An 18190-nucleotide genomic window follows, 5' to 3' on the forward strand; every position below is an offset into this window, starting at 1 on the left:
TTATATGGCAGACTGAGGAGTTTCCGTTTTATCCTAGAGGCAATAAGAAAGCACTGGAAGTTTGGAATGAGAGAGGGATGTGATTAGATCTGTCCATTTGGAAGAATATTTTGATAGCTGAGTTAGAGCATAGATTGGAAAAAGGAGAGGCTTGAAATGGGAAGACCACATTAGAGGCTATTAATAATGTCTGAATTAGGGTCACAGCTCTATGATTGGAGAGAAAGTGGTAGATGTCAGAGATATCAGATAGAATTGACAAAACTTTGGGGCAGGTAGGTGGCACAGTGGATAAAGGACGAGCCCTGGATTCAGGAGGACCTGAGTTCAAATTTGGCCTCAGACACTTGACACTAGCTGTGTGATCCTGGGCAAGTCACTTAGCCCTCATTGCCATGCAAAAAAAAGAAAGAAAGAAAGAATCGACAAGAATTGGCAACTGATTATGTTTTACTATTGCAGAATTCTCAAAGTTACACATCTCTTGTTAAGGAAGGGGAAGGAAGCATGTATTTATTAAGGTCCCATTGTGTGCCAGGCATCAGGCTAAATGCTTTACAAATAGCAACTCATTTGATCCTCACAACAACCCTGTGAGGTGGTTACTATTATTATTCCCATTTACAAATGAGAAAACTAAGGCAGACATATTAAGTCGAGAGTCACACGGCTAGTAAGTATATGAGGTGGGATCTGAACTCCTGAATCCAGGTCCTGTAGTCTAACCACAGTGCTGCCTAACTGCCTCTAAGGACCAATTAATTAACAAGGACTTAGGAGACGGGGTCCTGTAACTATGTGTGTGACCTGTGGCTAGTCACTTAATCTGTGTCTGAGATCTTTTCTGCAATATAAGACTAATTTGGGAACATTTGCCCTACCTACTTCAATGATTAATTGAAACAGTGGACTGGCATATTATAAAATGTTTCAAAACTATTTTGAAACAGAAAGAGTTGGAAGTTTAAAACACATAAAATAGACAAATAAAAGACCTCTAGTAAAATTTCATTCCATTCCGTGCTTTTTAAATATCTGGATGGTTCATCTATGGAGAAATGTAGCAACACTTCAGCCGACAATGGGATCACCACTCCAGTTTGATTCAGTCATTGACTTTCTACTACCTTTTGTTTGCCTTCTTTATCTTAGAAATAATTATGACCTTAATGGTATTGACACATGATGGCAGAGGAAGTAGGTTGTTTGCACACAATCACTGACCTATAAATAGTAAGAAGGAAAAAGTAAAAGCTCATAACTGTGAGGTGATCCAGAATTATACATTTAGTGTCTGTGTGCTTTCCTAATCAAAAAACTTCAAACAGAAAGTTCAGTTCAACAAGCATGTATTAAGTGCCTGCTGTGTATAAGATAGAGGAGAATAATAATTGGCATTTATCTAGCAGTTTTAAAGTTTGCAAAGCACTTTTTACACATATGATCTCACTTGAACCTCAAAAGAATCCCATGAAGGAGGTCTGGCAGGCACTGTTATACCCATTTTACAAAGAGGAAATGGAATCAGGAAGGCTCCCTGACTTACCTGTTGCCACACAGCTAATAAGCATTAGAGCTATGATTTAACCCAGGTCTTTCCTCACCTCTAAGTCCAGTTCTGGACCCATTCTTGTACAAGTTAGTGACTGTACTCTCTCTAAATTAGTGTCATAGAAAAACAAATACCTGAGAAAAAGTATATGCCAAATAAATGAATTTAGAAAACTTCTATTATATCGACTTCAGAAATTAATATGAAAACGTTAACATTGAAAGTAGAGGTACCGGGGCAGCTAGGTGCAGTGGATAGAGCACCAGCCCTGGATTCAGGAGGACCTGAGTTCAAATCCAGCCTCAGACACTTAACACTTACTGGCTGTGTGACCCTGGGCAAGTCAGTTAACCCCAATTGCCTCACCAGGAAGGAAGGAAGGAAGGAAGGAAGGAAGGAAGGAAGGAGGGAGGGAGGGAGAGGTACCATGCTGAGGAGTACTGATAGTTAATTGGGAATTTAGTTTATTTGAAATGGAAGCCACAGTGCTGTGTGCATCAATGTGGCACTCTATATTAGACTTAAATCATGGTAGGGTAGTAGGAGGACAGCTAGGTGGCACAGTGGATAGAGCCCTGGGCTTGGAATCAAGAAGATTTGTCTTCACGAGTTCAAATGTGGCCTCAGACACTTACTGGCTGTGTGACCCTGGGCAAGTCACTTAACTCTGCCTCAGTTTTCTCATAGGTAAAAATGAGCTGGAGAAGGAAATGGCAAACTACTTCAGTGTCTTTGCCAAGAAAACCCCAAATGGGGTCACGAAGAGTTGGACACAACTGAACAACAAGGTAGAAGGGGCGCAGACCCTGCCATCGGAGGACCAGGGTTTAAATCCTGCCTCTGACATTTTTTCTCTATGTGACCTTGGACAAGGGCAAGTCACCAGCACCTTCCTCCCCTCATCCCAGCCACATTCTCTGTCCTCAGGGTCTTATGAAATGAGTAGGTTGGATCAAATAACCTGATTTCCCTTCTCATTGATACATTTTTTGGGGGAGGTAATTGGGGTTAAGTGACTTGCCCAGGGTCACACAGCTAGTAAGTGTTACGTGTCTGAGGCCTGATTTGAACTCAGGTCCTCCTGGCTCCAGGGCCGGTGCTCTATCCACTGAGCCATCTAGCTGCCCCTAACTGATACATTTTTAATGTATTTGCACAAAATGCCATGGGTACAAAAACTGTGAGTGAAACATTACCCTCAAGTAGATCACGTTCTATGAAACATCATTTATCATAGGATCATAGATATGGAGCTAAAAGGAGCCCCATGGGTCATCTAGTACAACACCCTCATTTTACACATGAAGAAACTAAGCATCGGGGACATTAAGTGAATTGACCCAGAATCACAGAGGTAAGAGGTAGGACGGAACTTGGGATACTGCTTCACATCCATATAAGTATATACAAAATAAATATATGCTACTTGAGGGGGACTAAGAAAGGCTTTATAGAATAAGGGTCCTTAACCTTTTTTGTTTTATAAACTCTGTTGGCAATCCAGTGAAATCATAATAATGTTTTAAATACATAAAATACAGAGGATGATACTGAAGTTGTTTAGTCATTTTACTCATGTTCAATCTTTCATGACCCCTTTGGGGTTTTCTTGGCAAAGATACTGGAGCGGTTGGCCATTTCCTTCTCCAGCTCATTTTACAGATGAGGAAAATGAGGCAAAGTGGATGAAGTGACTTTCCCTGTCTGAGACTAGACTTGAACTCATGAAGATGAGTCTTCCTAACTCCAGGCACTCTATCCACTGAGCTACTTAACTGCATCTATATTGAAGTACAGTTATCAAAATATGTTTGAGAATAAAAATAAACCAAGTTCAAGTTAAAAACCCTTGATGTAGAAAGTGTTTGTCTGATTTGAGTCCTGAAAGAGACTAGGAATTCCAAGAGGTAGAGGTGAAAAGGGAATATATTCTATGCATGGGCAATAGCCCATAAAAAGTCAAAGAGATGGGAGGTTGAGTATCTTGTATGAAGAAGAGCAAGGCTGGCTGGACCATAAGTGTGTAGAAGATAGTAATGTTTAAAAAGACTGGAAAGGTAAAAAGGGGCAAGCTAAGAAAAGCTTTTAAATGTCAGAGAAACTTCTGTTTGACCCTAGAGTTTTGGATCTGTGGTCCCATAACTAGCATTTGCTTCTCACATAATTTCCTATATTGGGGAAAAAAATAACACATGAAAAAGTAGTGCTCTTTTTAGTAAATTGGTCTATGGATAGTGTTCTATGAAGTTAAACAATAGATCTTTTAGTTTTAAAAGATGTACTTGGATTGTGAAATGAACTTTGAAAAGTTTGTTTCATGGTCTTAATGTGGTCCACTGATGTTGATTTCCTACATAATTTAGAGGTTATTTAAAAATAAAATCCTAAAAATAATCACTATAGTAAGAATCAATCAGAGTGTTTTTCTAGGTAATGTCTGAGCAATTGAGTCATTTTGAAAAATATTTCTAGAATTTACTATTTTTCCTTAACCTTGCTTACTATATTGAATGTTTTTTAACTTATGTGAAAAATCCTGCCTCTTATACAATTACTATGGGTAAAAAGCTGTGCTCTTCTCCATAGGAGGACATTACAGACATACCAAAGCTTGCAGATTATCTCAGATTATTTAGGTGAGTAACTAAAATAGCAACATAAAAGAACTGATAAATCACTGGTAATCAAGGTTTATGGATAAGGAATTCTTTGATAAATATCAATGTCCAAACCTAGCTTCATATTAACAAAGATGAATCATCATCCCTCCCTTCCCCTGAGCACCAAACAAAGCCCCAAAACGGGAACTAGGGGTTATACACCACAATTAGGGGTACTTTGGATTTTCATGCCATTCTTTTAGGTATTTTTCAACTTGATACAATCAGAATAATATTTAATAAGTGGTAGTCCTACTATAATAATTAAGGGATCAAAATTAGTTACATAAAAGGTTTTGGGGGTGGCTAGGTAGCGCAGCCCTGGCCACCAGCCCTGGATTCAGGAGTACCTGAGTTCAAATCCGGCCTCAGGCACTTGACACTTACTAGCTGTGTGACCCTGGGCAAGTCACTTAACCCCCATTGCCCTGCAAAAAAATTAATTTAATTCATTAATTAAAAGGTTTTGCCTTAATTTTGAGGAACAATGGCTCCTGTGGAAAGGGGTGAGACTTGTACTTCAGAGAGTTGTATGATTTTACCTGTCTCTGAATTCAGATAGCTTTCACTGTCACCCTACTTAAAGACTTGCTAGGTTGTCAGGGAGTTTTTCCTATAAAATAAATGATTGTCAAGTCTCTGATAATGTACTAAAGGTGTGTTAAGATGAAAGAAATGAAACTTCTTTGAAGTTGTATCAGTTACTTATGCCATATTATGATTTGTTGATTTTTCTCAGCAAACAGACTTAGAGTGCTTAACTTCAAAAAAAAAAAAAAGCCACCGCAACTCTGGCAACTTTGTTTATAACCAAGTCAAAGGGCAAAGGAAAGACTTTCAAAAAATGTTCACTGAATGATGACATAGAAATGTAACACAGGTGTTCAAGGATGTTTTGTTACAATGTATTTCTGATATTGAATCAGTCACGCACACTATTTTGTGATTCTGAACATGGATTTATATAGGCATAATCCTAAATTTCCCCCCTTTTCACAAATATGCTAAAAAACAAAGTTATGATTGAAAATTCAGTTCTATAGAGATTACTTTGCTACATTCCTTATCCATGTTATTTGCCTAAATTATCATAAACCAAAATATTTACCTATTATTTTATAAGTAGTTACAGAATTATGAAAACTAGTGTCTAGAGGAGGACCAGTTAGAGAGAACAGGTGCTGATCTCCTTTAGTAGAAGGAAATTTCTCAGCCTGACTTTCCCATATTGATAAAATCATGGCTCTAGACTAAAAAAGGCAAAAGAAAACAAGTCACAGTATCACCAAATTTCAAAGTCCCAGAAGCCAGAAGTCTATCCCATACCTAAACAAGAATCTCAGCAATAACATACCCATTGAACATTTTCTTGAAGAGTTCCAGTGAAGGTGGTTACCCTTTATTTAACAATCTACTTCTGTGGAACCATAATTGTTAGGAAGTTTCTCCTTACATTAAATTTAAATTTGCTTCATTTCAACTTCAATTTAATGAGTACATGCTAAGGACTTACTATAGCACATGTGTGCATGTGTGCACACACACAATACAACCATTCCTGCCTTTGAAGAGCTCAGATTCTATTGGCAGAATACTGCCTGTATGCATGGAAGTATCTGCCAAATCCATCCTTCTTCTGGCCCTTAGGCCCAAGCTGAATAAGTCTAATTTGCCTTGTAAGTGGTAGCTGTTCAAATATTAGACGAGAATTATCATGTCCACACCAAGTCTTTTCTTCTTCAGGCTAACCTGCTTCCCCACATGCTTTAGTAGATCTTCATATGGCATGTTCTTCAGGCTCTTCCCCAACTGGGAACTTTCCTGTGGACCCACCTCACATTAGTATCATAGAATCACAGGATCATAGTTTTAGAGCTAAAAGAGACCTCAGACACTACCTCTCTAATTTTAAAGAAGAAACTGATGGAAAGAAGTTAAGTAAACAATTATTAAGTGTCCACTGTGGGGGGCAGCTAGGTGGTACAGTGGATAGAGCACCAGCACTGGATTCAAGAGGACCTGGGTTCAAATCTGGCCTCAGACACTTAACACTTACTAGCTGTGTGACCTTGGGCAAGTCACTTAATCCCAACTACCTCACCAAAAAAAAAAGGAAAAAAAGTGTCTGCTGTGTGTCAGACACTGTGCTAAGTGCTGGGGATACAAAAAAGGGCAAAAGATAATCCCTGCCCTCAAGGATCTTACAATGGAATGGAGAGACAAACAAATATATTCAAAGTAAGCTATAAACCAGTTTAACAGGAAATAATTAACAGAGGGAAGGAACTGGAATTAAGAGGGTTTGGTAAAGGCTTCATAAAAGGGAGGATTTTAATTAAGATTTTTTAAAAGCCAGGTCACAGAGGTAGAGAATTCAAACCCAGGTGTTCTGGCACCAAGTACTGTTCTGCACCTGCTGTCTTTTCTAAAATGGACCAGAGCTAACACCATTTGACAGAGGTAGCTTGACTAGAGCATAGCACTATAAACTCCCTATTTCTACTTCTCTTACTCCGGCCTAATACCATATTAGTTTTATCTTTGGGCTGACATATCATACTTTTTTTTTTGGTGAGGCAGTTGGGGTTAAATGACTTGCCCAGGGTCACACAGCTAGTAAGTGTCAAGTGTCTGAGGCCGGATTTGAACTCAGGTCCTCGTGACTGACTCCAGGGCCAGTGCTCTATCCACTGCGCCACCTAGCTGCCCCTACATGTCATACTTTTAACTCATAATTGAACTTTTTACTGTTCATATGAATGTTATTTTCTATCTAAGAACTGTTCTAGAAGTCACCAGGCATATGTATTTTCATACAAAAACCTTATTTGAAGGGCCTTTTGATTAAATTAGTCAGCAGCTGGCTATAATTGAAAAAGAACACTATCTGGAGTCAGAAGATTTGGATTCAAATCCTCAATCCCAGGTCTTATACTAACTGCCTGTCCCTCTGGCCCTCAGTTTCTTCATCCATAAAATGAGGTGTTAGATTAAATGGCCATATTCCATCGCTAAATTCTATAATCCTCAAATTTCAAAATGATGTAATATATTATCAGCTGTATGAAAGAAGCACTAGAGCAGAGTAACTTTTTTTAATCTTTTTTTATCTTGTTCAAAATTATTAAGCTATTATTCTTTCTTTTTCAGGGCCAAAAAACTAACATTAAAAACTTTCAAACAATATTGGTTTGTCTTTAAAGACACTTCAATAGCCTACTTTAAAAATGAGCACCTTGAACATGGGGAACCAGTTGAAAGACTAAATCTTAGAGGTAAGAATATTCAATGGTGAATTGAATTGTCTTGGAAACTAGAGCATTTAGTCCAGTGGTAAAATTATTTTGCATGAGTTTGAGGTATATGTTCCATCCCCTACCCCAAGTATAATTTGCTTCAAGTTCTCATTCCACATATAGATTAGGCCACTATAAACTGTTTATTAAAAACTCTCTATTAGTCAGTATTTTCATAACTAGAGAAAAATAATTGCTAAAACTATCCTGAATCTTGAAGTGCCTTTTGACTAATTCAGGATAGTTTTAGCATTGTTTCCTCCCTACTAGGTTTTTAAATGAATAACAAAAACTAACAAAATGATTTGTTTTGACTCCATTTCCTTGCCATACTGGATTTATTTGATTTATTTTAGAGTTTGTATTTAAGAGTCTGTGATTTAAGGTCAAAAACCTCAAACTAAGATTTAAAATATCTAATATATCTGAAGCAGATCTAGTGACTTCTGATTTTAAAAATCTTTGAAAATCTGTTTTCTCTGCTCCATTTTTCAAGAGAAAAACCTGAGGAAAGACCTAATATTTGATTTCCTATGTGCTTAGGTACAAAAATAAAGAAGAAACTTGTAAAAGACCACACGCCTAAAATACACACCTAAAACACACACCTTAAACACACACCTAAAACACATGCCTTAAACACACACCTAAGACACACACCTTATACACATGCCTAAAACACCTGCCTTAAAAACATGCCTAAAATATACACCTTCCTTGGAGGAAGGGAGGAGCTTACTGATGTGACTGGTCTTTTTAAGTAAAAGTTAGGGATTTAAGGAGGGAGTAAATGAATAAATGGATAAATAAATAAATTGATGAATAAATGGATCTCAGTTAAAATTAAATAGCAGAGAGGGGGCAGCTAGGTGGCCCAGTGGCCTTGGATTCAGGAGGACACTCACTAGCTGTGTGACCCTGTCACTTAACCCTCATTGCCCTGCCAAAAAAAAAAAAATTGTATAGCAGAAATTTGTAGTAGGCTTAGTCAGCATTTCATGGTTTCTTCCAAGAGGGGTCAGCATCTTGGAAAAGAGCAGATATGAGAGGAGTAAAAAGGTAGGATAATTTCAAGACCAATATATTGCAGTCATAGAGGATCTGGGAGGTAAAGTAAATTTGGGTAATATTAGGATCTAAGGCATGGCTAAGCTGATGAGTAACTTCATAATCATTGATATCCTTTTTTAATGTATAGAAGTGAATCCTCAAAAATCACCTGCTTTCCCTGCCCTTTCTCATTAGGCTGTGAAGTTGTACCTGATGTAAACGTATCAGGGAGAAAGTTTGGAATCAAGTTGCTAATCCCTGTTGCTGATGGTATGAATGAAGTATATTTGAGATGTGACAATGTGAGTAAAAAAGGCGAAACTGAATGAATGCTTAGTGTTAATAAGGACTAATATGTCATAACAAATGAAGGATTTTCTCACATATGGCACATATGTGCTAATGTTTGGAGAAATTCTTGGTTCAGGTCCCTCTGGCCTTTAATCACCATTCCTCTCACCCTTATACGTTCAAAGTTTAGATGAGAAAGAAAATAGGGGTGTATAAACATTGAGCAGTAGTAGAGTCCACCAGTGATTCCCTACTATAGGGTTGCCTTCCCCTATAGTAAGATCCTGGCAAGGGAGTAGTCAGTGGAACTAGAAGGTGGCAAATATCAAATAAGCTAATTAATTAGTTTTATTTATTTCTCCTAAAAAGAGCAGACAGAGTAAAGAAAAGGAAGCAGATGTGTAGAGTGATACTTTTGAACATCTGCTGTTTTTACATATCCATACTCAGTCCTTAATTTTTTTCTATGTTTTTTATTATTGTCATAAAAGTATTTTATTATTTTCCAGTTATATGTAAAGATAGTTTTCAAGATTTGTTTTATAAGATTTTTAGTTCCAAATTTTTATCCCTCCCTCTTTTCCCTACCCCTTCCCCAAGACAGAAAGCAATCTGATATAGGTTATATATGTACAATCACATTAAACATACTTCTGCATTGGTCGTGCTGTGAAAGAAGAATTGGAACACAAGGTAAAAACCTCAAAAAAGAAAAAAAAAACACCAAAAAGTAGAAACAGTATGGTTCAATCTGCATTCAGAATTCACAGTTCTTTTTTCTGGACGTGGAGAACATTTTCCATCCTGGAGTTCTTTGGAATTGTCTTGGATCATTACACTGCTGAGAAGAGCCAAGTCTATCACAGTTGATCATCACACAATGTTGCTGTTCAGTCATTAATTTTTTAAGTGCTAGACACTTGCTACTAAGACACTAGCTACTTGCACACTAGCAACTTATCACTTTAAAATTCTATAAACATTACAGAGTTTTAGTTGGTAATTTAAAGGAGGAAATTATAACTGGATTTTTGGAGGGAGGAAGGAAATCATACCAGTGATTTTATTGGTATAGGGAGATCATGATGAGGAAAATCCCTTTGCCAGTACAGGTTAGCACCTGCTCTACAACTTCTAGTCCTACAAAGTTGCAGGCATCACTGAGAAGTTAAGTGACTTCCTCTATCACACAGCCATTAGGTTTCAGAAGCAAACCCAGGAATGCTGATTCAAAGACTGGCTCTGTAGCCACTCTTTTATAAAGATCTCTCTTTTTTTTTTTTTTTTTTGAGACAATCAGGGCTAAGTGACTTGCCCAGGGTCCCACAGCTAGTAAGTGTCTGAGACTAGATTTGAACTCGGGTGTGGTAAAATATGAAAGTTTTAACAGTCGGTTAGGATAACTGAAAGACACCAGTTTTTCAGTTATCCTAACCAACTGTTAAAACTTTCATATTTTACCACATTTCCACGGGCACTCCTGACTCCAGGGCTGGATCTCTATCCACTGTGCCATCTAGCTGCTCCTATAACCTACTTTTAATATCAACTTTTTATTGTGTCAGAGATGTTGGCACAAGGCAATATGGGCATATCTTTATGATATGTAGAAAGTATAGTCAGTGATGAGAACATATTCTTTGGGGAAAAAAACACAAGTGCTACTAAAGTCCATTTTATAGGATGGTATTTTAGGGTCCTGTCACGTTTATGTTCCAGGAGAATCAGTATGCCAGATGGATGGCTGCCTGCATCTTAGCTTCAAAGGGCAAAACTATGGCAGATAGCTCCTATGGGTCTGAAGTAAACAACATTCTTTCATTTCTGAAGATGAAAAACAGAAATACAACTTCACAGGCACCTTCTGATCCTGAATGCATGGATATGAAACCAGAATGTTTTGTGTCGCCTCGGTGTGCAAAAAAATACAAGTCTAAACAGGTAATTCCATTGTTGGCAGAGGTATAACATTGTTGGCAGAGCGTAAGACTCCTGGGTCTTCAGCCCAGAAAACTTAGAGGATTCAAAAATTTAACATCTGCTGTCCCTAAGTAAAATAGAAGGAAATGAGGGGAATTTTAACTCAGACGTTAGCCAAGGAGAAGGAGAAATGAGTTTGGGGTGGAATGAAGGCTGTTCACTTTTATCTTTTTCTCCTGACATCCTCTAAGGAATTTCCCTTCTCTGACATGCCTCTCCCTGGGACTTTCCTTTCCCTCTTTCCATTCCAAGAAGACCAGCTTCTCTCCCAAGTTCTTTCCATAAGCAGTGACATTTCCTCCCCAGGTAAGGGTGACTACTTTGCTGAAGCTTCTCAGGTGTAGTAGGCATGGGACCTCAAACTCTGTAGGCTGGATCAAATGACCTCCAAGATGCCTTTCAGCTCTTAGATACCCTTAGAGAATACCCTGAGCCACCAGAGTGACTAATTCTTATCTCCCACGAAACTGAATTTATCTTTTTTTTTTTTTTTGGTGAGGCAATTGGGGTTAAGTGACTTGCCCAGGGTCACACAGCTAGTAATTGTTAAGTGTCTGAGGCCGGATTTGAACTCAGGTCCTCCTGACTCCAGGGCCGGTGCTCTATCCACTGCACCACCTAGCTGCCCTTGAATTTATATTAATTACTTATTGTATTATTTATACATTTTGAATTATAGTTCATTTGAAGGCCCCTTTTGTACTTTTTATCCAGTTACTTGCTCTAGACAATGGATTATGGCACTGAGGTGACTAGTTATGGCTCTCATTATTAGTGTGCTTTATACTAATTCTCAAATCAAGTCATGGATCAAAAAAGAAAAGAAAAAGTAATTTGTGATTACAAATTAAAATGATTAATAAATGAACATTTATTGAGCAACCACTACTAAAGGCACTGTTCTGGACAATGGAGATAAAAAGGATGCATATTAATGATAACAATAAAAACAATAGCAACAATAATAATAGCTAGCATCTGTGTGGTGCTTCACAGTTTGCAAAGCACTTTATAAATATCTCATTTTATCTTCATAACAACCATGAGAGGTAGATAGTGTTGTTATCTCCATATTACAACTGAGGAAACTGAGGGTAAACAGAGGTTAAGTGACTTCCCCAGGGTCGCACAACTAGTAAGTGTCCCAGGGAGAATTTGAACTCAGGTCACCCTGACTCCAGATACAGTTTTCTATCCACTGCACCACCCACCTACCTTGACATCATACACCAAGAATGCACAATTAAAATATTCACATCTCGCTTAATAAGACATCTTAAGCAAGTAACAAATAAAACATGATATAGAGGGAACAGGAATAGCAAAGTGACAGTGGCTAGAAGAATTGGAGCAGATATTCAAAGCAGAACTCTGATTGTTACATGAAGTCATCCTTGATTTCATCAGATGTTAATTCTCTCCCCCTTCTCTTGAAATTACATTTTATTGCTTTATATTTGCTTCTGTAAGTATGTGTCAGAGACTCCCCTCTCCCCCCTCACCTTGTAAGATATAAGCTTCTTGAAGACAGGGTCTGTTTTGTTTTTGGCAGTACATAATAGGGTGTGTTTGGGGTTTTGGGGAGAGAGGGGTTTGGGTTTTGGTTTTTTGTTTTTCTTTTTGTGTTGTTTTTTGTGGGCACCTGCACAGTCTCAGGAACTAGTATCAAGAAACAAATCTGATGCCTTCTGAAAAACAGTCCAAGAAAATCCTGTGACACTGGAACATTAGGCTGTTTTCAGATTCAATCTTAAAAACCCAATATATTTGTTAAGTGCCTATTATATAAAAGGCACTATGCTAGGCACTCTGAGTACAAGGATGGGAAATGGATCCTTTTCTCAAGGATCCTACTCTCCAGGATTCTTTCAGAATAGAAGGAAAAACAAACACACAATTGACTGTGAATCAAGAAAGAGATGACATGATAGATACAAGGGAGAGGCCTAGACAAAGTACCATGACAATTTAAGGAAAGAGAAATCACTTTTGTCTTGTAAGTCAGGAATTCTTAACCTGATTCCATGAGTTTACTTCTTTTTTTTTTTTAAATAAAAATATTTTATTATTTTCCAGTTACATGCAGAGATAGTTTTCAACATTTGTTTATATGAGCTTACTTCTTTTTAAAGTATTTTGATAACTTTATTTCAATGTAATTGATTTTCTTCGCAGTCCTATGTATTTTATTTAATGAACTTAAAACATTATTCTGAGAAGGAATAGACAGGCTGCTGGATAGGGACAGGGCAGGTCCTAAAAAAGATATAAGCCCCTGGAAGAAGGGGATGGAAAGGGAGAAGAGAAGAATAAGATTGGGGAAGGCCTCATGGAAAACTAGTGCCTGAGTTGGACTTAAATGAATTAAGAGACTTCAGTCAAAGAAGATGAAAGAAGAATTCATTATAGCCAGTGTAGATAGAATGATCAAAAGCCTCTAAATGGGAACAAAAGATTCAAATTGCTCCACCAACTAATGGACAAGTCCTTGATTATCTTCTTTTGGGGAGGGGGGAGGCAATGAGGGTTAAGTGACTTTCCCAGGGTCACACAGCTAGTAAGTGTTAAGTGTCTGAGGTCAGATTTGAACTCAGGTCCTCCTGAATCCAGGGCCGGTGCTTTATCCACTGCGCCACCTAGCTGCCCCCCTACCCCAGCCTGCATTATCTTCTGAGGATAATCCTATTCTGTTAAAAAATGATCCTTTCTTATCAATAATTTTAATTCTACCCTTGTCCCATTTTGACTTGAAGTCCAAACATTCATACTATTGACTGCTAAATATAGTCCAAACTCATGAGCCTAGTATTCCACAGCCTAACCCCATCATATCATCTTACTTCACAACACTCCATGTCACTTGTGATATGTCTATCAATAAGAGTACTCCCTGTTCCCCAAATTTATCCTCCCCTTTTCCATCTTCTTGCTTGAGCATGCATGTCTGGAATGCTTTTCCTCAACTTCTCTGGCCCATCCCTTGATCTTGTCCCATTGAAATCTTATTGTTCTTTCGAGGTCATATGCCCAGTGCTACTCATCTCATTATCAGTTAGAACTCTCAACAAAACTCTCAACATTTCAGTGAAAATTGTTTTACATCATTAGTCTTTCCACAGCAACCTTTTAACATGAGGAAAATAACAGTGATATTTGTATAGGAATTTACAATTTGTAAAACACTTTCACATACATTTGGTTCTCAAAACAACCTTCTTATAAGGTAAGCAGCATAGGTATTATTATCCTTGTACACCAGAAACTGGAAACTGTTGTGCAGGTGGCTTACTTGGCAAAGGTCCCATAAATAGTAAGTCATAATTACTAAGTATCCCAGTAAATATTTATTGAAGCACCTGCCATGTTCAAGGTCTTGGTGATACAAAGACAAAAACAAGAGTTCCTCAAAAATGAAAGGCCCTCAAGGAAAATCTCTTCTAACCCACATATTTTATGAAATATTTTTAAGACGAGAAAAAAGAAGGCAATTTCCAAAATCCTTTCTATATTTTCAGTATTTCAAAATCCTCTTAAATATGGTTCCAGGGGCAGCTAGGTGACTCAGTGGATAAAGCACCAGCCCTGGATGCAGGAGGACCTGAATTCAAATCCGGCCTCAGACACTTGACACTTACTAGCTGTGTGACCCAGGGCAAGTCATTTAACCCTCATTGCCCTGCCCCCAAAAAAATATATGGTTCCAATTCCAAAACATGAATGACTACTTCACAGGACTTTCTGGAATCCAAGGTGTATCCCCTTGCTCCAAGTGTTAGATCACATATCTGATCTGGAAACTCGAAGTCCCAGAATCATCATATCTCTGTGCAATTACCAGATTGCATAATTAGGACTAGAACCCAAGGATTCTAACTCCCAAATCCAAGGCTTTTTCCAGTGTGCCACACTAACGCCTAGGACTTCAGCCAAGAACTATCCCAGGATGCAGAAGAGAATGTGGCTAAATAAATGGCCTAACAGATGACAATTCAATCTGAGCAGGTCATCAGCTATGTAAAAGAAAGTAAGAGCAGTAGACTATGAAAACCCATAGTGAGACATCATCGGGACTTACCTATATTGTCAGTAGATAATATCTGATAATACTTGTATTAGTTGATAACTTCAAGTTTGAATTCTGATTTCAATGTCTTAAAACAATTAAGAATGACCAAGTGGTTTTTAGAGTCATTTGTGGGATTCTTGTGATCTTCTTTGAAGAGTATCCTAGAACTAATGATAATAATGACACCAGTTGACTGGCCTTCAAGAGTTATCAGACCATTCTTATTGTTCCTAGTTGGCAGCTCGAATACTGGAAGCCCACCAGAATGTGGCACAAATGTCTCTGGTTGAAGCAAAGCTCCGTTTCATCCATGCATGGCAGTCCTTACCAGAATTTGGGCTCACGTACTACATTGTCAGGTAATGATATTGTTTATTTTCTTTTTTCCTTATATAGTTTGATTTTAAATGACTTAATGGGAATCTGGTTCATTATCCATTGGGATAATTTTCTATTCTACCCTTTCACTGAATCATAACTTTTTTGGCAATTCACAAAACTCTTCTGTGTGATAAAATAATGCACCCAAAGTATCAGAACAGTGAAATGCAGTTAAAAGTTAGAAATGGTCTAATTTTTTAAAGGAACCTAATACCCAGAAGGTGTCATTGCAAGAAGGAGAGTCCAGTCCCTTAGTTTCCTAAAAGCAAATGGTAGCTCCTCATTAGCTCATAGAATTGAATTTGATCTTTTAAACATGGCAGAGAAGACGCTGTAGAGTAGGCAGGGCATCCTTATTTCATGGTATGACTTTACACAGTATTCTAGGTACTTTATTTCCATTGTAGATACTCATGTGGAGTATCAATTTTTAAAAATGCTTTTTTTTCATTATAAAAGTGTTTTATTATTTTCCAGTTACATGTAGAGATAGTTTTCAACATTTGTTTTTATAAGATTTCTAGTTTCAAATTTTTCTCCCTCCCTGCTCACTTCCCCAAGACAGCAAGTAATCTGATATAGGTTATATATATACAATAACATTAAACATATTTCTGCATTAGTCATATTATAAGAGAAGAATCAGAGCAAAAAGGAAAAACTTCAAAAAAGAAAAACAACAGCACCAAAAACAAAAGAAATAGTATATCCATATACTATATATCTGTACCCATATTCCACAGTTCTTTTTTTTTTCTGGATTTGGAGAGTCTTTTCCATCATGAGTCCTTTGGAACTATCTTGTACCATTGTATTGCTGAGAAGAATCAGGTCTATCACAGTTGATCAACACACAATGTTGTTGATACTATGTACAATGTTCTCCTGAAAAACAATGCTATTTAAAACATACTTTTTATTAGTAAGCTTATCTGTCTTTGACAAAAATTTTAAAGGTACAAGGTACAACAAATAAGAATTGTGCCTGTGAGTACTGTTATAGGTAATTTGCTTTTTAAGAAATTGTTGTTTAGTCATTTTCAGTCATGTCCAACTCTTTGTGACCCAATTTGGGGATTTTCTTGGCAAAGGTACTGGAATGGTTTGTCATTTCATTCTCCAGCTTATTTTACAGATAAGAAAACAGAGGCAAAGAGGGTTAAGTGACTTGCTCAAGGTCGCATAGCTACCAAGTATCTGAAACCAGATTTGAATTTGGGAAGTTGAATCTTCCTGACTTGAGGCCAGGCACTCTATCTACTGTGGTGCCACCTAGAGGCTTTAGGAAATACATACAGGGGGTGGCTAGGTGGCGCAGTGGATAAAGCACCGGCCCTGGATTCAGGAGTACCTGAGTTCAAATCCGGCCTCAGACACTTGACACTTACTAGTTGTGTGACCTTGGGCAAGTCACTTAACCCCCATTGCCCCACCAAAAAAAAAAAGAAAAGAAAAAAGAAATACATATATTATTTAACAAGAGAGTAACAAAGTCACTATTTGTAAACATATGTACTACCTTAGAGCAATAGAAAACTTATTGCCCATGGTCTTAGAAATGGGCTTTGGAGCCAAGAGGGATTATGCAACTACAGAACAACAGAATTTGAGAGTTGGAAGGGGCCCCAGGAAACAAGTAGGCCAAAGTTTCTTAACCTGGGGTCTGTGAAGTTGTGTTTTTAAAAAATAAATTGTGTTAATTTCATTTCAGTACCATTGGTTTCCTTTGTAATTCTATTTATTTGTAATTTATTTATTATTTTATTATTTTATTTATTTGTAATTTATATTTTATTCGTAATGTATTTTATTTTATTTTATACATTTAAAAGCATTACTCTGAGAAGGGGTCCATAAGCTTCACAACACTGCCAAAGGGTCTATGACACAAAAAAAGTAAAGAACCTCTAATCTGGTCTAATCATGCCCATAAGGAACTCCCACTATAACTTAAGCAAAAATTATTTCCAGCCTCTGCCTCCAAGGTGGAATAAACCACTAGCTTCCACAGAAGTTCACTCCACTGTTGATCAGCTCTCATTGTTGGGAAGTTTTTTCCTGACATTGCCTCTTTGCAAACCTTTTCCCTTGGTTCTGGCCTTTGTGACCAAAGAGAATAAGTCCAGTGGATCTTCCCCATGATGACAGCCCTTCAAATATTTTGAAAATGTTATAATCTGCAGTCTTCTCTCTTAAAAACTAAATGGCCGGGGGCAGCTAGGTGGCGCAGTGGATAAAGCACAGGCCCTGGATTCAGAAGGATCTGAGTTCAAATCCAACCTTAGACACTTGACACTAGCTGTGTGACCCTGGGCAAGTCACTTGACCCTCATTGCCCCTCCAAAAACAAAACCAAAAAAAAAAACAACACCTAAATGGCCCCAGTTCCTTTTATTGATCCTCATATGGACTCCAAACTCTTCACCACCCTGGTTTGTTACTATGGACACTCCCTCTGTACCTTATCTTTATCCTTCTTAAACTGATATGATACCTCAGATTGAAACAGAATAGTCCAGATGAGGTTTGATCAGGGCACAATTCAGTGGGATAATTACCTTATTTCTTGAAGAAATGCTTCTCTTAATAGCTCAAGATTTTGTAAGGTTTTTTTTGGGGGGGTGCTTTGGGGTTTGTTTGTTTTTGTCAGTCACATCACACTGCCAAGTGACACTACCAGTCCAATAAAATACCTAGGGGGCATCTAGGTGGCACAGTGGATAGAGCACCAGCCCTGGAGTCAGGAGGACCTGAGTTCAAATCCGGCCTCAGACACTTAACGCTTACTAGCTGTGTGACCCTAGGCAAGTCACTTAACCCCAATTGCCACACACACACACACACACACACACACACACGCGCGCGCGCGCCAAAAAAAAAAATTACAAAAACAAAAACACCTAGTCATCCTGTA

General features: G+C 37.9%; 1 protein-coding gene across 1 annotated transcript in view; it reads left to right on the forward strand.

Annotated features, from left to right (window-relative positions):
• Positions 1–18190, forward strand: part of FERMT1 (FERM domain containing kindlin 1) — a 55616-nt gene that overhangs the window by 26722 nt on the left and 10704 nt on the right. Inside the window, exons 9-13 of the mRNA XM_043986076.1 lie at positions 4139–4188; positions 7363–7487; positions 8754–8860; positions 10569–10790; positions 15130–15254. Coding sequence (XP_043842011.1) covers positions 4139–4188; positions 7363–7487; positions 8754–8860; positions 10569–10790; positions 15130–15254 — 629 coding nt within the window. The remainder of the gene's footprint in view (positions 1–4138; positions 4189–7362; positions 7488–8753; positions 8861–10568; positions 10791–15129; positions 15255–18190) is intronic.

This window comes from Dromiciops gliroides, chromosome 2 (genome assembly GCF_019393635.1).
Source record: "Dromiciops gliroides isolate mDroGli1 chromosome 2, mDroGli1.pri, whole genome shotgun sequence".
Classification (NCBI taxonomy): Eukaryota; Metazoa; Chordata; class Mammalia; order Microbiotheria; family Microbiotheriidae; genus Dromiciops; species Dromiciops gliroides.